Genomic DNA, 24,606 nt, shown 5'->3' with positions numbered 1-24,606 from the left:
TGTTTAGTTAGTGCCGGACAGGCAAGGATTTGTTTTATGTTTTTTTTCTTTATGCATTGCTTTCACCGTTAATAAACCTGACCCAGTGTCAGTTATACCCGGACCCCGGCTGTGCGCCTGAGTTTCATGCTCAACGCACGTGACCTTTGACCCCAGCAAAGGCGGTCCCGAAGTGTTTTATCACATTGTGGTGGAGAACGCGGGCATCACGTGGGAAGCATGAGCATGGAGGACGTGGTGAAAGCGCTGGTACAGTCCACCGCTGTCCAGCAAGACGCTAATCGGGTGATGATGGCCCAGCTGAAGGAGTTGGTGGACATGACAGTTACCGATCGTTCGCTTCTCCAGCAGGTGGCGCAGCGCTTGGCAAGCTTACCCGAGGTTAACCTGGAAGCCGAGTCGAGAGTGATTCACGTGAGTCGGTACTGGCAGAAGATGACGACCGAAGATGACGTCGAGGCATACCTGACCACGTTTGAACGGACGGCGGTGCGAGAAAAATGGCCGAAGGCACAATAGGCCGGCATGATTGCCCCGTTTCTTTCCGGTAAAGCCCAAAAGGCTTATTATGACTTAGAACCTGAAGCCGCGCAGGACTTTGAGAAACTGAAAGCCGAGATCTTGGCCCGGCTGGGAGTGACGACCGCTGTCCGTGCACAGAGAGTGCATCAATGGACTTATCAGCCGGATAAACCACCGCGGTCACAGATGTTCGACCTGATCCACGTGACGAAGAAGTGGCTACAACCCGAGGTGTTGACAGCGCCAGAGATAATCCAGAGAGTCTTCATGGACAAATACCTGAGAGCGCTACCGCCAGCCCTGAGGAAGTGGGTAAGCCATGGAAATCCTACGACGGCAGATCAACTGGTGGATCTGGTTGAACGTTACTCCGTGGCGGAAGGACTCCGAGACGACGCTACCCCACCTCGTTCTTCATCATCTCCACGTGGAACGGGTAAGACTGTTCCAGGGAGTAGGGGAGAAGGAAAAATCCCTAAGACAGTGAGGGAGGAAAATGGTACTGCCCGCACTGCGAGGCCGAGAGTAACGAACTATGGTCTAAGCAAGGGGCCCGTTAGGTGTTTCCGCTGCCAAGAGATGGGACACATTGTTGCCAACTGTCCGCTCACGACTGAACCCATGCAGTGCGACGTCACAGACTCTAAAAACCGCATGTCTATGGTTGCACGGGTAGGGAGTGTGAATGCTGGTCAAAAGGATGTGGAGAAACACTTGTGTGATTTAACTGTTGATGGAAAAAATGTGGTGGCATTGTTAGACTCGGGAAGTGTGGTGACTCTGGTGAAGGCCAGTCTGGTGTCAGCCCCGACTGGACCATCAGACAAATTTTCTGTAACGTGTGTGCATGGAGACACCTGTTCGTACCTCACCACGGTCATATGCATTACTACTTCCTATGGGTCTGTGCAACATAAAGTGGGACTCGTCCCGGCTTGTTGCATGATGTTATCCTGGGCCGGGATTTTCCCCACTTCGGGCAATTGTGGGAGAATCAGTTGATACCTCAGGGTAATAGTGTACATGATTCTTCTCCCAGGGCGCGTGTGGGTCCCGAACCCCTGGAAGAGGTCTCCCCGGAAGACTCGGGGGAAGAGTCTGCTGGAAATGACCTGCAGTTCCCGTTTTCAGTCATAGCGGGTGATACAGAGGAGCCCGGGGAAGAGGAGGAGGCCGACAGCCGTTTGCCGGATTTAGAAGTTGAGAAAGATGACTTCCAAAGCAAGCAAATAAAGGATCCTACCCTTTCTCAGGCTAGGACAAATGTAAAAGTGATAAATGGGGTACCCATAGAACCTGGCTCTAGGCTGGCATATACTTACATGGTTCTGGAGAATGATTTACTCTATCAGATAGAGAAAAAGGGGGTAGACACGGTGCAACTATTAGTCGTGCCAAAACCCTACCGGCGGCAGGTGCTGAACCTGGCCCACGGACATGTGATGGGAGGTCACCTCCTGGGAGTCCAGAAAACCACCGAAAGGATATTACACTGTTTTGTTTGGCCAGGCATGCATCACGATATTCGTGTATATTGTGAGTCTTGTCCTGACTGCCAAGCCTCTGCACCTAAGCCCCGGTTCTGTAGCCCTTTGGTACCCCTACCTATTACTGAAGTCCCGTTTGAGAGGATTGGGATGGATTTAGTTGGGCCCCTTCCACGGTCTGCACGTCGACACCAACATATCCTGGTCATCTTGGATTATGCCACTCGTTACCCGGAGGCCATCCCTTTGCGTAACACAGCCACCAAGACGATTGCCAAGGAACTGGTGCATGTGTTTAGTCGGGTCGGTATACCAAAACAGATACTCACCGACCAGGGGACCCCCTTTATGTCCAGGGTAATGAAGGAGCTCTGCCGATTGTTACAAATCGAACCGTTACGCACATCTGTGTATCACCCTCAAACAGACGGGTTGGTCGAACGGTTCAATAAAACTCTGAAGCAGATGCTGAGAAAGGTGATAGACAAGGATGGGAAGAACTGGGACCATTTACTTCCGTATTTGCTTTTTGCCATCAGGGAAGTACCCCAGTCTTCCACAGGATTCTCGCCTTTCGAGTTATTGTACGCCCGACGTCCTCGCGGACTGTTAGACGTCGCAAAAGAAACCTGGGAGGGTGAGGTCACTCCGTTTAAAACGGTGATAGATCACGTCACACAAATGCAGGACCGTATTGCGGCTGTTATGCCTATCGTCAAAGAACACATGATGCAGGCTCAAGGAGCCCAAAAAAGAATCTATGATAGGGGCGCCAAGATCCGTACGTTTGCACCCGGAGATAGGGTGTTGATCCTGGTCTCCACGGTGGACAGTAAGTTCCTGGCAAAGTGGCAGGGCCCCTTTGAGATCAAGTAAAGAGTTGGTGAAGTAAACTACAAAGTATACCAGGCAGGTAAACGGAAACCTGAACAGATTTATCATGTAAATCTGATAAAACCCTGGAAGGATCGGTCTGCCTTGTCAGCGGAGCTGGCCCGGCCCGTCTGCTCGAATACCGTACCGGAGGTACGGGTTGCAGAGACTCTCTAGGAGCGGCAAAAGACTGAGGTCAGGCAGTTTCTACTTCACAACCAAAAGTTTTTCTCAGAAAAACCCAGGCAGACTACGCTAATGAAACATGACATCGTAACGGAACCTGGTGTCACAGTTCATGTAAAACCCTACCGAATCCCGGAAGCGTGCCGTGAAGCCGTTTCCCGAGAAGTGAAGGCAATGTTAGAGTTAGGAGTCATTGAGGAGTCGCACAGTGCTTGGACCAGCCCGATTGTGCTAATTCCTAAACCGGACGGCACCATCCGGCTCTGCAATGACTTCAGGAAACTGAATGCGGTCTCAAAATTTGATGCCTACCCTATGCCCCGGGTCGACGAGTTAATAGATCGGTTAGGAAAAGCCCGGTATATTACGACCCTAGACCTAACAAAGGGGTATTGGCAGATCCCTCTGGCGGAGGCTGCCAGAGAAAAGACGGCATTTGCTACGCCGGAAGGTTTATTTCAGTATGTGTATATGCCGTTTGGACTGCACGGAGCACGGCGACCTTCCAGAGACTGATGGATCGAGTCCTGAGGCCACATAGGCAGTACGCTTCGGCCTATTTGGATGACATTGTCATTTACAGCTTGGACTGGGAAACTCATCTCCAGAAAGTACAAGCTGTGATTGACGACCTGTGGGAGGCAGGACTAACAGCGAACCCCAAGAAATGTCACATCGGGCTAGAAGAAGCCCGGTATTTGGGGTATGTAATTGGGAGGGGTATTGTTAAACCCCAGCTTGATAAGATTCAGGCGGTTCAGGACTGGCCGCAACCTGTCAACAAGAAGCAGGTACAAGCCTTTCTGGTGATCGCCGGCTATTATCGCCGGTTCATACCCAATTTTGCAGCCATCGCTACCCCCCTGACAGATCTTACAAAAGGGAAAGACTCCGTCATGATTAAATGGGAGTTTAGTGGCTGAAGAAGCCTTCCATAGCCTAAAACGGGCACTTTTCTCTCAACCAGTACTGGTGACTCCAGACTTCTGCAGCGAGTTTGTGGTACAAACGGATGCCTCTGATACCGGTATTGGGGCCGTACTGTCACAAGTGAGGGACGGAGTGGAACACCCAGTCCTCTATCTCAGCAGGAAGCTGAACGAACATGAGCAAAAGTATGCAGTCATAGAAAAAGAGTGCCTAGCCATTAAGTGGGCTCTAGAGGCCCTCAAATATTACCTGGTGGGCCGAAAGTTCAGGCTGATCACTCAAGTGGATGCACTTGAACAAGGAACAGAATAGCCGGGTGACCCGGTGGTTCCTTGCCCTGCAGGCCTACACTTACGGTGGAGCACCGCCCAGGGGTACAGATGGGGAATGCAGATGCCCTGTCCCGAGTGCACTGTTTGGCGGGTGTCATTGATCGACCGGAGTGGTCTGAGCAGAGGGGGGTTGGGGGGATATGTGAGAATCATGTGGGAATAGTGGATGAGGGCAGGTATATCTCGCCCAGATACCTTTACTATGTGGCCTAATCTGGTCAGTATATCACCTAGTTACTAATGAATAATGGGATGCGGATATAAAAGGATGCCAGGTGGTTGTGTGTCTCAGCCTGGGAACACAGAGAGCCTGTCTGTGTGAGAGACACACGTGAGTGAAAGCAGTGCCCACTGCAACTGTGGTTTGGCTGGACGGGAGAAGCCCGCCAGTTGGTAGTTAGGTTGTACCTTGTTTAGTTAGTGCCGGACAGGCAAGGATTTGTTTTATGTTTTTTTTTCTTTATGCATTGCTTTCACCATTAATAAACCTGACCCAGTGTCAGTTATACCCGGACCCCGGCTGTGCGCCTGAGTTTCATGCTGAACGCACGTGACCTTTGACCCCAGCAAAGGCGATCCCGGAGTGTTTTATCACACCCTCCACAGAGAAGCTTCCCGCTCTACTGACCTGGTTGAGGGACCCCCTACACTGCGAGGTATCAGCTCAGAGCCTCTTCACAGAGGGAAGGGAAAAGATGAATCCCCTCAGATCCCCCTGAGCTCCAAAGTAATACTTGCACCAATGCACACTTCTCTCCTGCATCTGTCCCGCTAGGGACAGGAAAAACAATGACAGTGAGGTGAAGTGGGAAAGCGTTTAACCACTCTTGTGTTTCCTGTCCGTACAGGATGAGAAGGACTAACTCTTGTCCTGTTGTGTTGTCAGGAGGGACGTTCTGGGAAAGAAAATTTTCTAAAAAAGAACCATCCATCTACTGATTTAAGACTCTCTGACAAAGTTATGTGTAAAATTTAGAAAGAGACAGTGAAATAAAATGAATTACTTTGAAAGGAAAAAAAAAAAAAAAAAGGAGCCCATGTAAAACATGGTGCCCAATTCAATATTGAATTTCCGCCTTTTTTTTTTTTGTCTAGTTTTTGGCGTTGTTCATTTGGGCCTTATCCTTCTTTAAATGTGTGGCCTCCAAGTCCATTTTATGTGTTCTCATCTTTTTGTTTCTTTTTTTTTTATGTTTGTCATTGTTTTTCAAATGTATTTGGCAGATTTATCACTTGCAACTTTATAGAAAATCATAAACTTTTGGTGCATATATACCCCAGTGAGACATTTTAGAGGAACATTTGACTTTTTAGAGAAAACAAAAGGGTCCCAAAACAGGTTAAAACACAAAAATAGAGAACATTTTTGATTTTGCGTGAAAGTCATGAACCGGTGGTGCCATTTTGAAGAACTTGACACAATAAAAGTCAATAAATACCATGAGATAAAAAAAGAAAAGCAACTTAAAAAAATACTGAATCAGGTCCTTAATTTATAGCTCAAAATGAAGCGAAGTGAACCTAAACCAGGTTACTATCACTATATTTCTTAAATTTGAGGATCCTTAAAATTGGTTCCCTCTCTGGTGGTCTTTGCTAGCACCTTCGCTCCGTTTGGCACCTGTACCCTTCTCTGTTATGTCCTGTGGCTAGAACCGGCCATACAAGTGAGGACTTTATATCGTCTTCACACCACAGGGTGATAGTGCCTCTCGGTGGCGATTTGTTGCATTGCTCCACATTATTCTGAATGTTGGCGAAAGAACCAAACTCACTTACCCGGGACCCATTTCACTTCCATTTCTATATCCTTTTCCTGCTGTTTCTTCTCTTTTTCCTGGATACCTTTCAGCAGCTGCCTGTAGCGCTGGATTTGCTCGTCGTCGTCTTTCGGACCTTTTTTAGATGTTGTATCTTCAGGCTTTGCAGACACTTCAGTTTCTAAAAGTAACAAAAAAGACCCCCCAAAACATTAAAAATTTCCAATTGAAATGTTTCACGGAAGGTATACGACAGCCCATCAGAGATTTGTTACCCAGAAATTCATTACCAGGATACCTGAAATGGGGATAAAAATCAATCATGTTGGATTCTTTGTAGAATTGGAGCTTCCAAGTGGCACTGAGACCTTGTATGCTGTAAACTGCTGACAAGACCCCGAGGGTCCTGTGGCCGCACTTTGTGCCTGGCTGCGCGTCTAAAGCTCTGCCCACCAATGGGCGCACAATTGAGAAACACAAATGCACTGGCAATGGCACGCCTGGCCAGCCCCACAGTGTAGCTGCACTCTTGCTCCCTAACCAATGTTTATCATCTATCTATCGGAAAACGGATACATGTCTGATCACTGGAGATCCCATTGATAACTAGTGTCTCACATACTACACGGTTGCAGGGAGGAGGACCTGGAATAGAATAGCAGCAAAGCATGCTCCATGTTGCAGCATTCAATGTGTATGGGGATGACGGGAACCTAGGAGCACTATTTGACCGTCAGTCCATATTGGAGAACAAAGGGTTTAGGAGCGCCGTTTATGAGACTGTGGGGATTGAACATTTATCCTATCCACAGGAGAGGTGAAAACTACGATGTGAGGAAAGACTTCTTAAAGAAGAAGTGTCACGCCTTAGGTGTAAACTATTTCTCCCACTTCTTTGCATGTCGCCCTGCTAATTTCAGAACCTAAGAAGAAAACAAAAGGAGAAAATACCCTGCAGTAAGTAAATAGTAATAGTACATGTACATAACATGGGGTACTCAGTTACTGCTATTTGGTCGAAGCAGCGTAAAATCCATCGCACCACCACTGTTCTGTCTCTAGTATTAAAAACTTTCTATTAGTGATGAGTGAGCATGCACTGATAGGGTGTTATCTGAGCATGCTCGGCTGCTAAGAGTGTCTTCGGCGTGCTCGAATGCAATGCTGCATGTATCGTGGCTGTTTGACAGTCGTAATACATGCAGGGATTACCTAACAAACCAGAAATCCCTGCATGTGTTGCTGCTGTTGAACAGCCACGAGACATACAGGTATGGGGACTCGAACATAGTATTCGAGCACGCCGAAGACACTCTATTAGCACACGAGCATGCTCAGATATCACCCAATCAGAGCACACTCGCTCATCACTATTTACTAGGAGTCAACCGACCTCAATGTGAATAAGGGCAGGGCAGGACAGGAGCCTGACTAGTTCTGACATCTGTCCATGGTTTTGTTTTAGTTTTTTTTTCTACTTTGCACAAACAGGGGCGAGATCCCCCTTCTGAGCTAGGCACGTCATCTATATAGCTTTCCATGGACAGGTGAACTAGTCAGGGTCCTGTCCTGCTCAGCCCTCATGCACATCGAGGTCGGTTGGCACATGGTGAGGTTTTAATACTAAAGACAAGACCGTCGCAACTGGGTACACCTTGTAGCGGTGGGACGGCTTTTACGCTGTTCTGATCAAAATAGTGATGACTAAGTACCCTATGTTATTTTCATGTACTATTACTATTTACTTACTAAGGCATGTGCTCACTTTGGTTTCTCTTGGGGTTTTGTCTGTGAAATGTCCACCGTGTGAATCTGCTCTTACGCTTGCACGTGTTCAGCTTACGCTGTGGCTCGTTTCTTTGGTTTTCATTTCAGAACCTAACTGGGCATTTGTAAGGAGCGTCTAGACTCACACATGGAGCACGGAAGAGAGTGCATTTATATACAGCCCCTGTTGAGCTCCTTAGGTAAGGATTATGATGGAGCAGGCCATAATTTTTCTGTGTATTCCAAGTGAATTAAACCCCTCAGTATGTGATGTGAGGTACACAGAGGTCCAGTAGGGACCTCATGGATTTTCTTTCAGTATGTACCTTGTGCAATCTCCTCCTCCTCCTCTTCTTCACTAGAGGATGCTAAATACGCCTGATAATCCATGTCTAGGATTTCACTTTTTTTAAAAGGTTTATTTAAAGCTGTGACTCGATCCTGATCAGTTTCATCCCACGTCAGCTCCACCTAAAAATAAATGAAACATTTTTTAGACAAACAGATGTGTAGATGGGCAAATCTCTATCACATTAAATAGTGAAATAAAAAGGCTATTTCACCCAATTAGGCTATTGACTGTGTTACTGACCCAAGAGATTACAAGTTACTTGGACACTGTCCTTTCACCAAACTTTGCATGAATCAAAAGAACAAGTGAATATAAGAAGATGTGTACTACATCTTATCAGTGACAATTTCTTTCTCCACTCATCAGACACCCTGACATCCAGAACTCTTAATTCACTTCATTCAATCTCGAATCCATCAAACAAGATAGATCGCCTCCAACGGCCTACTCAAGTTTATGTAGATGGAAAAATGAAAAGGAATGATACTATAAAGCAACAGCATGTCTTTGTTTTGTAAGAGTAAAGCTTACCCCATGCTGGATTCACAGCTACAATGATCAGAACTGTTGCATACAGACAGGAGTGTAGGAATCCTTCATGACTGTGTGTGCTATGTATGAGACACTTCATCGCAGTTAGTCTCCACACACTAGCTCACAGACAACTGAAAACTAACAATTGAGTATCTAGTACGGAAAACTGGGTAAAAATGCAGGATGCAGGTTTCTGTATATAATGGTCTGACATAGTGTTATTCCTGCATGAAATGACAGGTGTGCTTTAAAGAATAACTTACCTATTTATTCCAAAAAGCTATGAATATGCACAAACATGTGTATATATAATGTGTATATCAATATATATGTCACCCTTCAGGCTAATGAAAGCTTGAACAGCAAAACCCAGACGCACCTTAGACGTTACAACGCCTGCAGTTGTGAAATATTTTGGTTTATAAGCAGAGAGGTCAACGTCCACGGCAGAGTCTTTAGGCTCATCATTAAACTGTGCATCATCGGGAATAAACCTGGAAAAAGGAAGAGACAGGAGCCCGATGAAAAAACAACTTGATGTCCATATTTCTGTGTTACTCACTGAAAATTTAATTAAAGCACTTTGAGCCTTGAATGCATACTGAAAGATTTCAGCTCCTAAAGGGAACCTATCATTCTAATATATATCCTAAGGACATGTCATAAGTTTTGGTCTGCAAGGGTCCCAGGTACGGAGACTCCCATCAACCACTTACATAAAGGGGCAGCTGCGTTTCTCTGAGAATCGATGCCCCTTTGTTTCTAGAGAGTAAAATAGGTTGTATCATTCTTATGTGGGTAAAATTGGAATATGCTTGTAAAAAACAAGCAGCTTTGCAATTTGTTTCTTATCAAAAAATGTCCTTGTTCTCAAGAATGGAGGAATTTTTAATTTAATAGCGTACTGCTTGTTGCCTAGTTAAAGGGAACCTGTCACCAGCTTTGTCCCATGTGAGATAAGGCCACCACCTTTCAGTCCTGATATACAGCACTCTAATATACTGTACATATGCTCCCAACCGACCTGCAAGACAAGAAAAAGACCTTTTGATAATACTCACCTACAGGGCGATCTGGTCTGAGGGATATCATTGGTCTATGTACAGTGCCTCCCTTCTTCTTGCGATGCCACCCTCCTTCGTGCTTCGTGTGGATGACGCATCCTAACGTCATCCACACAGTCTCCCCGACATCGCGCTCCTGAGCAGGAGTACTTCTCTGCCCAGAGTACAGTCCTGCAGTACGCATGCGCCAGGGCTCTTTGGCCTTTTCCTGCACATGTGAACTGCATTACTTTGCTCTGCCCTCCACAGGGTAGAGAGAAGTATGCCTGCTGAAGATGGCGATGCTGGGAACACTGTGTGGATGACGTAGGATTTATCATCCACACGAAGCAGGAAGGAGGCTGGCATCGCCAGAAAAAGAAAGGCACCGAGCCAAAAACCCAGTGATTCCCATCAGACCCAACCGCCCCGTGTTTTTCTTTTATTGCAGGCCAGATTAGGGGAAGATATACAGCATATTAGAATGCTGCATACCATGGCTGAAAAGTACTGGTCTTATCTCATATGGGACAAACCTGGTGACAGGTTCCCTTTAACCAACCACCCCTGTCATTCTCAGAGTGGTCGGTTACCCCGATTAAGAGCTAGTCCCACTTGCAGGTGCTGCGTTTTACAGGCCCCTATGCTTGTCCCATGCTGCAGAGGCAAAGCTGCTTCAGCTATCAAACCGAAAGAGCGCTTCGTTTGGACCAGTGGAGTGACTAAGACGCTCATCAAAACTGTCAATCTATACGAATACACCACCTCTTACAACGCTGGAAGCTACGAGCTGTGCACTCCTGATGAAAGGAAGCGCAGCGCAGACATTCCCTTTAAGAGCGGCTCCCCCCGAAAAACATAGTTGGCAGAATACATACATCAACATATGAGCGCTGGGCCACCATTCTGCTCTGCTCAGCTTTCCTCAGAGAACGGTGGAAGCGGTGGATTCAGAGAAGAGCATATACACCACCTACACCAAGGAGAGGTGACCAGACACTAAGTGGCACAGCGCTCAGCTTTCCTTCTGTTCCCTCTGCCTGGACTTTCTTTAAATCCATAGTCTTTGCTCATCGAAGAATCAAGAAGGGCCAACAGGCATAAAGGGTTGCAGTGCTCAGTGATCAGTAGGGGTCTCGGCATCTGGATGCTCACTGATCAAAATTTCTGACATAGCAAAAAAACAACATAACGATATTTTACCTCAGATCCACAAATGAACAGCTCCTTTCAAACTCCAGTCCATCACATTCCTCATAGATTTTATTGGCGGTCTCGGGGGTGTCGCACTCTACCACCCCGTAATAATATTTCAGACGTTTAAACTGGTATTCACGTAATTTCTCCTTGAAGAGTCTGAGGGCGAGAAGTAGAAATGTCACAGAAACATTCAGCCTCCCTTACAGCATCCGTTTTCCATCATTATACACACAGTTATATCCTTAATTCCCCTCTTAGTAGAAATGAAGTAAATTTTGCAATTTCATTAGTTAAAGAGGTTGTGCACTACTTGGACAACCACTTCTCAATCCCTTTGTTTGCCCCCAGTAAAATAATAACACCTATACTCACCTCCGGTATAGGTCTGGCAGTGTCAACACTGACTCTCCCTCGGATCGTGTGACATTATGTCATGCAATGCCTGAGGCCAAAATACTTTGAATAAATCACATGCATCTGGAGGAAGTCAAAGCTGCTGCTCACTCACTTCCTCTGGATGTAGGCGATACATCCTAAGGTGGGTAGAGTAAAGCAGCTGCTGATTGTTATGTCATGCAATCCCTGTGGCCAATGTCAAGTGATCCCTAGGAGAGCCAGTGCCGACAACGCTGGAACGGCGCTGAAACTACAAGAGAGTATAGGTGTTATTATTGTATTTCAGCACGCTTGCTCATTAAAACAATGGTCAAGATTGTGCTGTGCTATGCCATTTCTGGATCTTGCACAGAAGCTAATGAAAACCACAAAACCAACACAGCACATAGGCAGGTATTCACGGCTGAGATCAGGGATGGATATATCAGTGGTCCAACCTGTGCAGCCGCACAAGGTCCCAAGAGGTGAGGGGGCCCCTTTCTGCCTACAAAGCAGGTGCAATTTAGCATTTTTAGGAGCTCTTGGGCTACAAAAGGCCCATATATTATTCTTGCACAGGGGCCCTTTTCTGTCTGTGTACACCAGTGGCTGAGATGGAAAGACCCCTTTAAAGGGAATCTGTCACCCTTTTTTGCGATATCATATAATGATATCGTTCAGTTGTGTGTCACATAAGGATTCTCTTAGTACTTTTGCTTCCCCCTGACCCCACACCTGTCATGCATAAATACCTTTTTTATATCGGTTCAGATGTATGTAAACTGCCACGGTCCGGTCCGATGGGCGGGGCTTATTCAACTGCTCCCCCCCTCCCTGTCTTGCTCTACACAAGAAGAAATGCGTAGAGCAAGACAGGGAGGGGCGAGTAGTTGAATAAGCCCCGCCCAGCAGACCGGACAGCGGCAGTTTACATACATCTGAACCGATATAAAAAAGGTATTTATGCATGAAAGGTGCGGGGTCAGGGGGAAGCAAAAGTACTAAGAGAATCCTTATGTGACACACAATTGAATGATATCATTATAGGATATCTCAAAAAAGGGGGGACAGATTCCCTTTAAGGGGCAGGGTTAACAGTTGATTGACCTATTAATATGTAGAGAAAATAATGTGTTTCTTTGTCTTATGCAACCCTGGGTCCAAGTACTAAATGCACTAGTGCTACTACTGAGCCGCCACCATGACCGCTGATAAATTAGCAGTAACAATAAATAAAGCAAAGTCTCATTCAGACATCAGTTTTTTTCATGTACGGACCAAGTTTCATCAGTGATTTTCATCAGGTTTTCAATAATGAGAAAGAAAAAGAAAAAGGAAAAAAAAAAAAAAAAAAAAAATCGGTGACGATTGAGGCCTCATTCACACGTCAGTTTTTCACATACAAATACTATCCATTTTTTCACAGATAGCGCTCATACCTATGACCATCTACGGGGCTGCACACAGGTCAGTGATTTTTTTTGTGGACCGAGTGGTCTGTAAAATCGCAGAGACATGTCCAATATTGATCAGAGTGTCGGATCAAACTCTGCAAGGAAATCAGACCGCACTCAGATCTGTCTGTTTTTCACTGACTGATAGAAGGTAGAAAAACCTTTTTTAACAAGCTAAAGTGCAAAATGAAGTGTCAAGTTCTATATTTCAGATTTGTGGAGAAGCAGCTTTCATTTTTTAGATGGAAAAAAGTTTTAAGGACACTTACAATTTTTCTTCTGATACATCCTCTGAGACGTTCTTTAGTTCTGAAGGTCCGTGAAGTCCTTCCTCTTTTAATCTTTCTTTTCCAAATTCTGATGGGTAAATCTGTAGGATTTGTATAGAGTGTATAAACATCAGAAAGTAAAGCATGGAGATGATGCTATTTCTACTGACTATCATGTATACATAGCTGGCATGTACAGTACTGTGCAAAAGTTTTAGGCATGTATGGAGAAAGTGCTGACAAGTAAGATAACTTTAAAAGAAATAGAAGTGTTGATGGTTTATTTTTATATATTGTGAATGAATAAAATAGTAATCTAAAATCAATCAATATGTGATGTTACTGCCCTTTGCCTTCAAAATAGGATCAATTCTTCCAGGTACACTTGTGCAAAGTCAGGAATTTTGTAATACTGAGGTGTATGAGAAACCAATTACACCAAGCAGGTGCTAATGAGCATCACTTTCATATGTAGAACGAAACACAGTCATTAAGGGAAACAGAAACAGCTGTATAGGAGACTTAAAACTGGGTGACGAACAGAGGGGAGGCTATGGAAGACCGCCTCATGTCATAAACCAAGGCAAGACTGAGCAAAGCAACAAGACACAAGGTAATTATACTGCATCAGGAAGGTCTCTCTCAAGAAAAAAAACTTCAAAGCAGACGGGATTGCAAGATGTGCTGGTCATGGCTAGGTTTGGGGATTCGACATCTTGCCCCATAGTCGGGTTCCTCTGTCTGCTGAGTTATTGCCCCCCTGTTCTATATATATTCTCCCTTCACTACACTTCCTTGCTGGCTATACGTCTAAGTGGATTAGTGCTAAGAAGTTCCAGTCCTTCAGCAAAGCGATTTTCCCTGCTAAGCAAACACTGTTTGCATTTTTGCCGTGTGTTTTTTCATCTTCCTTCCCAGCACCTTTCCTTTCTCCTCAGGTTAATAGGAGATTATTCTCATGTTATTTATTTTTCTCCTTAGTTCTCCTTATTTTCCTTTAGTGCACACACTTTACCTTTCCTCACCCTGGATCCTCGTATCCCACTGCACACTTTCCCTCTACTGGTTAGCTCTGCACAGCGGCCTCCACTCTGGTTCCTCAGGAGGTAAAAGAAACCCCTTGATGGCCTTTAAGGGAGTCAGGTCTGAGGTGGTGTTTTCAGTTCTGTGGCTAGGGATTATATAGTCTTTATAGGGACCAGTAGGGAGCGTATCTCTGTTGTAAGCTTAATAATTCCCGTTATCCGTGACTGAGTGAGTTGCAAGCATAACAGTGCTGTTCAAGCTCTTTTAAAGGGAATCTGTCACCACATTTGACCTATCTAAACGATTAATATGGGCACATAAGTTATAGACTGCTGAAAAAAGTCCTACCTGTATGTCTCATATCAGATGTCTTGTTGCTGATAAATCATCTTTTATCTCTTTATATAAAAGACCTCTTCCAGGCTCCGGGGAGTATGCTGCCCAGAAGATAACTATCTCCAGAGATTATCTTATATGAGGGGGAGTTACCAGTGTGATGGTCACTCTCTGCTCTCCTGATCTCACTGCAGAGCTGTGTGTGATTATACCTGACACATCTGCAGGTTCCTTTCAGCATCTGCTTCCATCTCACAGGCAGACGGGGGATACAATATACAATATTGTTACAATACAGCAGAGCTAAGAAAGCTGTAAAAATGTGTTTGCAAGAAGACAAAGGTTATTTCTCTTGCTCTGTGTTAGTTACTTGTCTCATGCTGGTAACGCTGCCTTATATTTAACAAAAGATCTGGAGGCAGAGTTATCTTCCAGACAACATCCTCACCATAGCCTGGAACAGCTAATTTACATATAAGAAAAATGTGAATTTCACTGGAATAAAACATCAGATCGCACATATCAAGGTATCATATTATTCACCTTCCTATGCATGTCCATATAGAGGGCTTAGAAGGGTTGATCCTACTGACAGATTCCCTTTAAAAACCATCAAGAATTAGGCAACAATGAGGGCCATAGATGCAATAGTTGGCCATGGAGACTTAAGGCACTGTCACACTTAGCGATGTACCAGCGATATGACACGGTCAGGATCGCTGGTACATCGCTAAGTGGTCGCTAGTGAGCTGCCACACAGGCAGATCTCACCAGCGACATCGCTGGGGACGGGGGTCGCTACTTACCTGTCACACCAGGCGATCCTGCGTCCTCCCGCCCGGCTCCACGCTTCGCTCGTCCTCACAGCAGGAAGCGCCGCAGGAAGCTGACGACGAGAAACAGTCCTGAACGTTCTCGCGCGATCAGCGATAACCAGCGGGGGAGCGGGTCGGAGGTAAGTATCAGACACAGAGATATTGCTAGCAATATCGCTATAACGTCACTAGTTATAGCGATATTGCTAGCGATATCTCTTAGTGTGACAGTACCTTTAGTGCAGCAGATGAAAGACACATCAAGCTTCCTTCCCTACGAAATCGGAAAACGTCCAGCAGTGCCATCAGCTCAGAACAGGCATCAACCCATGGGACCCAGCAACACCCATCGACTGTTTAGAAAAATTGGGCCAGAAATAATCTTCATAGAATATTTGCAGTCAAAAATCATACCTTCAAAAATAATTTCAATATTGAAACAATGCCAAGCGGTTCATCGATGCCCAAAAACATAGGAACTGGGGTGCAGAAAAATAGTAGCAGGTGCTCTGAACTGATGAGTCAAAATGTGAAATATTTGGCTGTACCTGAAGGGCAGTTTGTACACTGAAGACAGGTACAATAATGAGTGTCAGCAGGCAACAGTGAAGCATGGTGGAGGTCCCTTGCAAGTTTGTGGCTGCATTTCAGCAAATAGAGATGGGTATTTAGTCAGGATTAATCATGTCCTCAATGTGGAGAATTACAGGTGGAGACTTACCATCATGCAATACCATCAGGGAGGATTCTGACTGGCTCCAAATTTACTCCACAGCAGGAGAATGATACTAAACATACAACTAATGTCATTAAGCGCTATCTGCAGCCTAAAGAAGAACAAAGTCCTGGCAGTGAGCATACGACCTTCACAGTGACCTGTTCCCAACATTATTGAATCTGTCTGTGATTACATGACGATGCAGAAGAATTTACGCAGGCCTACATCCACATATATGTGGTTAGTTCTCCAAGATGTTTGGAACAACCTCCCTCCTGAGTTCCTTCAAAAACTGCGTGCAAGTACAAGTGGACCTAGAAGAATTTATGCCATTTTGAAGGCAAAGTGCAGTCAAATATTGATATGATTTACATTTCTCTTTTGTTCATTCACTTTGTATTTTATTAATTGCTAAAAATAAATTAACACTTCTATTTTTTAAAAACATTTTTACTTTGCAGCAAGCATTTTTCCCATATCTGCCCAAAACTTTTGCACAGTGCTGTAAATACAATTACAGTCATGGTCAAAAATATGAGCCTCACACAGATTGTGGTTTTCTTAAAGTTTGATGCTTCAGGGTTTTTTTTAGGTCTTTTAGTCGGATGTTTGTACGGTTAGTGAAGTAAAATTATCACCATTTAATACGATTTTATTCTTTTAATTGACAAATACATCAAGTTTATGCGAACACTAAATATTTACAATCATCAGAAAAAATAACTTTGCAAAAAGTACAGCGATTTGACTGCGGAGGACTTGGGTAAAGTTATTTTCTCTGAAGAAGCCCCCTTCAGACTGTTTGGGACATCTCATCTAGAAAAATGACTGTCCGGAGAAGAAAAGGTGAGCTCAACCATGAGTCTGGTGGCATCCCGAAACTATTCATGAGTGTGGGGGGGGATTTTCTTTCCATGGAGGGGGCTCACTAACAATTTTGTCTATGAACACTACCATAAAGAATGAGATCCCCAACACCAACTTCTCCTAATGATTCAGGAACAGGGCAGAAGATTGGAAAAAAAAGGGTAGGTGCCCACGATCAGTAAGCGCTGCAGGTTGGACACTGCCTATTTGTGCAGCGTCCAGATGTTACAGCATAGTGGATAGGGTTTCAAGAAATCCCATGCCCACTGTGCGTGCACGGACACCCGCGGAGCTGGACACGCGGCGCGTATCTCCAGACCGCAGGACATCTATTTATCTTGCGGAGATGAGAGCCTCTGCAAGAGAAATTTGACCCGTACAATGTATTGGACACAGCGAATCTGCACGGTTCAGTGATCACACGTGGAGTCACCTGCGTTCAGTAGAAGGCAGCGCTTTGGACGCAGCGGACATGCGCTACGTCCCAAGCGCTGCCAATTCCTGATCGTGTGCAGTGCACCTACCCTAAGAGTCAACAATGCAAATATTGAGTCTTCACAGAAACTTCATGTATTTGTAAAAAAAGTTTCACACTTCTGAAATGCTGAAGATTATACTTCAGTAAGCTTCGATCTAAAAAAGACTGAAACACCAAACTGTGAAAACCAAAATTTGTGTCAGTCTTAAAACTTTTGGCGACAACTCTACACACCAGGTATAAAGGATTAAAAGTTTATAGGACGACTACTGTATAAATAGCAATAAACAACCATAGCGCCCCCTCCCTGCATGGCATCATTTTCGGGAAACATACATTAATACATTATGTAGATCCCATCCTTGAAGTCGCACAAATAGAAAATAAACTATGCTGCAAGTCAAATAGGATGGACTTTGGTTCCTGCTAGAAATCACTTCCAGGTAAAATACATCCATCTTGAATACCCATCATTTTCCTAATAAAACTCCACTTCCCTTCTCCAACGCTGATGTCCCAGGTGTCTCCACCAGTCCTGCATGGATGACCTATTGTCTATCATTTATGTGACCACCGCAGACAATCAGCGTCCTCGGCAATACAGGAAGCTGCTGTTGAGGTTCTCACACTGCGGAGCTCATCATCAGCGATTTTAGGGAAAAGGTCTCTAAAGAATTTCTTACTTTAAAGAATAAGGGGGAAAAAAAACCTCTGGTGCTTACATTGGGCCTGAAGATGACCTGAGGACAATGGCACCTACAGCGGCAGCAATGTATGTCTGGGATGACATGGGCGGTCCATTGCTGACTGACATAAATGCATGGGTTGTTATTTAATAATGACTTACCTTTACAGAAAACACTATCCCACTTTTAGGTTTAAAGGAGTTAAACAGCGCCAGAAGGTCTCTCGCTTTTAGTCGATCCCAGTCCATGTTGCAAACAGCTAATCTTCTGGTTACCTAAAATAAAATAACACTTATGATAAGGGGATCAACTTAATTGATGTGTTCCTATACCCCTTACAGTACAGGATCATTGCTGAAAACCTACATGATTACATGAGAAAGTTAAAACCTGCAATTTAATGATATAATACTTGCAAGTTCATGTGAAAAATGCACATGTGACAGTGTGGTATATAAGCAAAGGTTTGCATAGGTATTACCAATGGAAGTATGTAAGATGACAGCTTTAATTATAAAAAAAAAAACAAAAAAAAAAACAGTAAAGCTTAAAACAACTGATAAAAGAAGCAGAAACATTTGTCAGTCTTATAAAGATTATGCATAGAACATAAGGGTTATTTCTCTCCTGATCACTGCCATTTTTGACTGACAGTTAAGAGGCAAAGCTCGACAAAAAGGGCGGCTCAAGGCTCTTCCAGGAAGAGCAGTGGGGGGAGGCTCCTTCTGCAGCCAGTTGTCCAACAACTAGGTCCAGGTTTGAGAAGTAAGAGGGGGAAATGGCTTCACCACCACACAATGAATATATTTTTTATTATAACATTACAGAGGTTGCGCCCTACTACTACTACTTATAAAATGCAAAAGTGCCCCAATAAAATAAAAAAAACACAAAAAAACCACACTCCCTTCCTGGACCAACGCCGTTCCTGTGATGCTGGCGCGGTGTTTCCATGCAGTCACGTGTCACTGCAGCCTGCAGATGTGGCAGACCTGAAGCATGCAGCCGCCAAATCTAACAAAGTCACGGGACTGAATTTTGTTGGGAGGACGCCCATCCAGGAGATCCTATTTATTTATTTTTAACCTGGGGCACTTTAGTATTTCAAAGGAACCTTTCACTTGATTCATACTGCTCGAATGGCATGTATCAGAGCCTGGTCGCACGACTGCTGCCAGATATGTTTTATTAATATAACATTTGAATATCCAGCCGCTGAGGACTATCTAGAAAGACCTGACTATAACGGTGCGGCCCCCGGCCGGCTTCTTCCAGCACTGCTCCAGGTGATGAACAAATCTCTCATATGTCTACTTATCGAAAGACCTGTCAATTGCCTGGAGCGGCGCAGGTAGAAGGCTCGTTAGAAAAAAAAAAAAAAAATCTGGGTGCAGTCAGGGTCTGATTCATGCTGGGCACGAAGCGAGTGACAGGTTCCCTTTCAGAAGGGGTTGTCCGGCTGTGGACATCAGAATGGCTGTATAATCCTGATATTAAGATGAACATTTTATCTCGAGTCCAAGCATAGAGGGATGAGTCCAAGTGCATGAAGCCTCTGCCTGCCCAGCTTGACTGACAGCTGCAGCTTGTACTGAGCAGTGGGAGATCTCAGTAGCAGAGAGGAAGCAGCACCAGAACTGTCAAATGGCAAGGCGGGAGAGGTGGAGTTAAACCTTCATAAAGGATCACACAGCCATTCTCACACGCAATATTCAAGTGTACGCTCCAGCCTCTAAGTAATTTATTTAGTAATGTATGCAGCTTGCACTGTGAAATCTGGTGACAGATCCTCTTTATAGGGGTTATTGGGTTTAAGGCACGACTTCAGTGCGGTGAGTGTGAGGGGGCTAGCTCAATGACTCATTCAAATACCGGTAGTTAAGCTAGCCAACTTCTCAGCCTATACATAAGACCATTAACAAAGCAGAATAACCTGGCAAAAGTAAAAATGAATGGGATTGCACAGAGCAAAAATGATCTGCCACATGCAGCCGATCACACCGCACACCTGTATTTTCAGGCGAATATTGTCAGATCATATTTTTATCAGACAAGAATGCGCCATTGGTCATCACAAGAAATCTGGTTTATATCTATGATCATGGACAAATAATCTATTTTGGACAAATTTTATCTTGCGTATGGACAACTTAGGAATGGTAATGTCAGTGGTCACCTGGCAGCTCTAAAAATGGCCACCACGGACAGACTTGGAGCAAACAACTCTGCTTACCAGATCTAAAGGGTTCCCTTGGCCTTTACCCTTTCTACCCTGTACACAGGAGCCCCTGGGTTGGGGCTGTGGAGTTAGCTGCTAGCCGGTGGTGCAGGCTGGCAGGAAACCAGGAGGGTAGTAAAGGTACAAAATTAGAAGGCAAAAAAATTGAAAAATATAAAGTGTCAGAGAACAAGAATACATCCAAGTTAAGCAGGAGGTGAATGCAGAGAAAGTCAAAGGTTCAGGAGTTAAAATAGAAGTCAGGGACAAAGAGACAATGCCTCGTCCGCAACGAAGGTTTACGACGGAGGTGGAAACTGAGGGGATAGATACTGGTCTAGATGGTACAAATGGTTTTCATGAAATGACTAAGCTGGGGTGTTTTGACTGTTACCTCATTGCCACGAGGCGCTTCTTTGTCCATTTCTCTCCAGGAATGCTCAATCTCATTTTGTATTCCTGGCAAGTCAGGCTGATCGTCCTCATCATCTTCAGAACTTGTTTCAATGTTTCCTTTGCCTCGAGCGAGATCTTCATCACTGTCACTGTCCTCTTCCTCTCCCGAACCGGCTTCTTCATCGGCTTCTTCTGACTCCTCTTCTTCAGAATCTTCATCGCCGCTTCCTCCATCACTTTCCTCATCTTCCTCTAGTTCCACACCGCTCATCTCCTCTGAGTTTACCTCACCATTGCTGTCCTGATCACTCTCGTCTTCCAGCTCTGCAAGGTAAAGGTGATACAGACGTGAGAAGACGATTGTGCGTCACAGGATCCTATAACCGCAAGTAATGCAGTTAACCCTTGAGGCCCGGTACATTTTCATCTTTTCTATCAACATAAAAAGCTATATGGGTTGTAGGGTAAACAGTTTCCAAAACTTTTTTCTTTATATTTCAGTGGTTAAAAAAAAATTCAGAATTTTGTAAAAAAAAAATTTTTAGCACTAGGTTTGAATTACCTGTGGGTAGATGACAATATATTTTCTTCCACAAGAACCTCTTTAATATACAACTGTACCTGATTCTTCTTCCGATTCCTCTGGCTCCATTACTTTTGTGGATTTCTTATCACTTTTTGTAGGAAAGCTGCTGGATGGTTTCGCTTTAGTCTTCATTACTTTGTCAGAGGTTTTTTGCTTAGATATTTTGTCTCCTTTAGCTTTCATTATTTTCTCAGCTTTGCTCGTATTCATTTCTTCGGATGTTTCTGCTTCTGTTTTCTCCTTGACGATTTTTGCGGACATTACTTTAGACTTTGACGGATCTTTCTTCTTTGCTTTCTTCTTCCCTTTCTTGGTGGCTTCTTGATCTGACAGCACATCCTCATCAGAATCGGAGAGATCATAGTAGCGTTTCAGGTCTTCCGTGGTGTTGTGGCTAATAGGACGCCCCCGTTTGTCCACTGTATATTTAAGAGTGAACTTCTTATCGTGGAACATGGCTCGGAAACGTTTATCAATCTTAATTTTCTTCTCTTTCTCTGGCATCTCCCAAAATCGAGGGTCTTTTGTGACGCGACTAAATCGCTGGTCAGAAGTTAGTTCTTTTGCTGCCATCTTATTAATTTTAAAACTCCAGATGAATAAAAGAAACTGAAATAGATGAAGGGTCTGTAATGACAAAAAGTTAAATTGGCATATAAAAATAACCCAAAAATCTTCTAAAATAAACAAGAGAGCATAATGGGATTGACTGGTTTGGACACCCCTTATGTATGTACTCCTGCGTCCAATAAAGTATATAGAAAGGGAATGTCATTACTAGACAACCAAATAAAGGGCTCATGCATGTAAAGAATAATACTGCTACGTCCACCCTGGTGGAGATGTGATACAATACTTATTGGCATCCCACAGTACCTCCATATTTGATTAAAAAAATAAAGGTGCTGTTCAGGATTAAGATATCAGTGGCCTGTTCTTTTGAGGAATCATCACGATTGTTAAGCAGTATCATTCCACAGCAGTAGATTTTTGGGCACAGTAGAATTACACCTCCTTACTAGAATTGGCACTGGACTGATAACAGTGCAGCTTCTACTTTAAAGGCCAAATAGGAAACATGTTCATGGATTAAGAAAGACATTAAACGGGGTAGCTCACTCAAAAATGGCAAGCCACAACCCTATGCCTCATCAGGACACACACAAATTGCAGATGGGGATCCTCTTCTATGTGCCGTCTATACTTTTGAATGGTCAACAAGTAATGCCACATTTCCCCTAATTTATGACATTTGATTTGCTTTGAACTTTGACCTTTGCGGTGCATCACATGTCATCATTGGCGCCAATTTTTAAAATGTGAATGTATAAAACTGGAAACAGCTCGGTGTATTCATATATGTCATTCCCTGAGGAAGAAGTATTATGGACTTCGAAATGCGTTGGGAATCAAAAGGCTAATTCATCTACCTGATTTGGATGTGATAATTTGTCTGGCAGCGCACTTAAGTCCAAGAATTTTAATCCAAAGAGTTTTACATTTCCCCTAGAACCGCAGCTGCAGAGGATGGAAGCTGGGCACATCTTTTTTTTTAAATATTGTTGCTTTCCAATTCCATTATTCGCATCCCCGCCACAAGCCATTTGTGAACCATGGAGCAGCACGGTGGCTCAGTGGTTAGCACTGCAGCTTTGCAAATCCAGCCAAGGACAACATCTGCAAGGAGTTTGTATGTTCTCCCACCATTGTTTATATGGGTTTCCCAGTTTCATCCCACACTACCAAGACATACTGATAGGGAATGTAGATTGTGAGCAGCAACAGTGCTGATAAGTCTGTAAAGTGCTGTGGAATTACATTATGGCACTATAGAAGTGTGTAAAATAACTAAATAAACCTTTGGATGCTGCAAAAGTGTTGTGTGTCAGCAAGTTTGCTTCATAATAAGACTACCTTTCGCAAAAGCAATGGCGTAACTTGAAGCTTGTGGGTCCCAAAATCTCCTGTAGGGCCCACAACTATAATAGTTGGCTCTATGTTGACCCTATTGTCGAGCTTCTACCATAATAACCAGGGCTGTGGAGTCGGTAAGCCAAACCTGCGACTCCGACTCCTCAATTTCCCTTACACCGACTCCGACTCCATCTCCGACTCCGACTCCCACACATATTGCTTATATTTAAGTGAAAAATTTATTGTAGCATAATGTGAACCTCAGACATTTAATCATTTTTATGATCCAATAATCAAGATATTTAGATAGAACAGAATATATATTGGTGTACTACCCGGTTTTCATTCTTTTTGGTACAGATACGATATGGATAGACAGATATGGATAAATGGATAGCTCAGATTTCTAATCTGCTTTTGCTATTGAAAACATTATCTATGAGCTCAAAAACCTTTCAGGTGATGCAGTTTTTTAAAAAGATGATCAGCTTTTGCAGCTGAAAAACGTATCCTCAAAAAACACAGGAAAAACGCTGTGTGTGAATGTAGCCTTAGATCAGGAATATAACAGCCATTTATAGGACATTTCATAACTTTCCCAAACTCCTATGAAAAAATATTCAGCACATCCTGCATTGAATTACTGTACCCAATTTATTATATATTTTAGGAGTCGGAGTCGGTCCATTTTATACCGACTCCAACTCCGACTCCACCAAAATGAGCACCGACTCCGACTCCACGACTCCGACTCCACAGCCCTGATAATAACTATGAAACGCTCCCGGGTCTGGCCAGCTGACGAGCGGGGGAATACCGCGTCCCACCTGTGTATGCCACCTCCATATCTAAACAAGCTTCATATGGACCCATTTACCTCCTGGACTATACAGCACTAGTTTCAAACAGATTAAGCGTCCATGATACCTCCAAGGAGATTTATACATTTCTCTATGTATGGTTAAATATTCCTTTTTGCAAGGCATTTAAATCAGTATATCCACTCTTATAATAATAGGAGATACCATTTAGATCAACATGACATTCTGAAATCTCCATAGGAATCCTTACTTGGGTACTGGATTAGTATTTTGCGATAGCAGTCGGACTGAGGAAGGCCGATAATAGGCCGAAACGTTTCCAGGACTGCAATAAATTATAAAATAAATCTAATTTGCAAAGGATTATTCACTTGAGTGCCAAGTTACTTTATTATTTGTTATAAAATTGCCATATGAAAAAAAGCCTAAGTGCGTTGTGGGGAATAGATAGCTCAGCTGGGATCTTTGCTTTGGCACAAGCGTGTGGCTATGAAGTCACTTCAGCAGACTAGCAAGTTCCACATGGATATTGACACGGCATATTTATTGTGCACAATTGTTATTCAATGTTACACATGCCAAACATGAAATAAAACATCTAAGGCCGTCTGGCTACTAACTAACAATAGCAGGCTAACTACAAAATAAACCTATATAACAG

At 44.0% G+C, this 24,606-nt stretch overlaps 1 protein-coding gene across 1 annotated transcript in view; it reads right to left on the bottom strand.

Annotated features, from left to right (window-relative positions):
• Positions 1-24,606, bottom strand: part of ESF1 (ESF1 nucleolar pre-rRNA processing protein homolog) — a 65,789-nt gene that overhangs the window by 31,140 nt on the left and 10,043 nt on the right. The window contains exons 2-9 of the mRNA XM_073553811.1: positions 21,246-21,837; positions 20,623-20,948; positions 18,172-18,285; positions 13,085-13,185; positions 10,990-11,142; positions 9,123-9,237; positions 8,184-8,328; positions 6,110-6,271 (exon numbers count right to left, since the gene is read on the bottom strand). Coding sequence (XP_073409912.1) covers positions 6,110-6,271; positions 8,184-8,328; positions 9,123-9,237; positions 10,990-11,142; positions 13,085-13,185; positions 18,172-18,285; positions 20,623-20,948; positions 21,246-21,783 — 1,654 coding nt within the window. The 5' untranslated portion in view covers positions 21,784-21,837. The remainder of the gene's footprint in view (positions 1-6,109; positions 6,272-8,183; positions 8,329-9,122; positions 9,238-10,989; positions 11,143-13,084; positions 13,186-18,171; positions 18,286-20,622; positions 20,949-21,245; positions 21,838-24,606) is intronic.

This window comes from Dendrobates tinctorius, unplaced genomic scaffold, assembly GCF_039654945.1.
Source record: "Dendrobates tinctorius isolate UK_male_01 unplaced genomic scaffold, ASM3965494v1 ptg000203l, whole genome shotgun sequence".
In the NCBI taxonomy this organism is placed as follows: Eukaryota; Metazoa; Chordata; class Amphibia; order Anura; family Dendrobatidae; genus Dendrobates; species Dendrobates tinctorius.
This window is presented reverse-complemented; position numbering and strand designations above follow the sequence as displayed.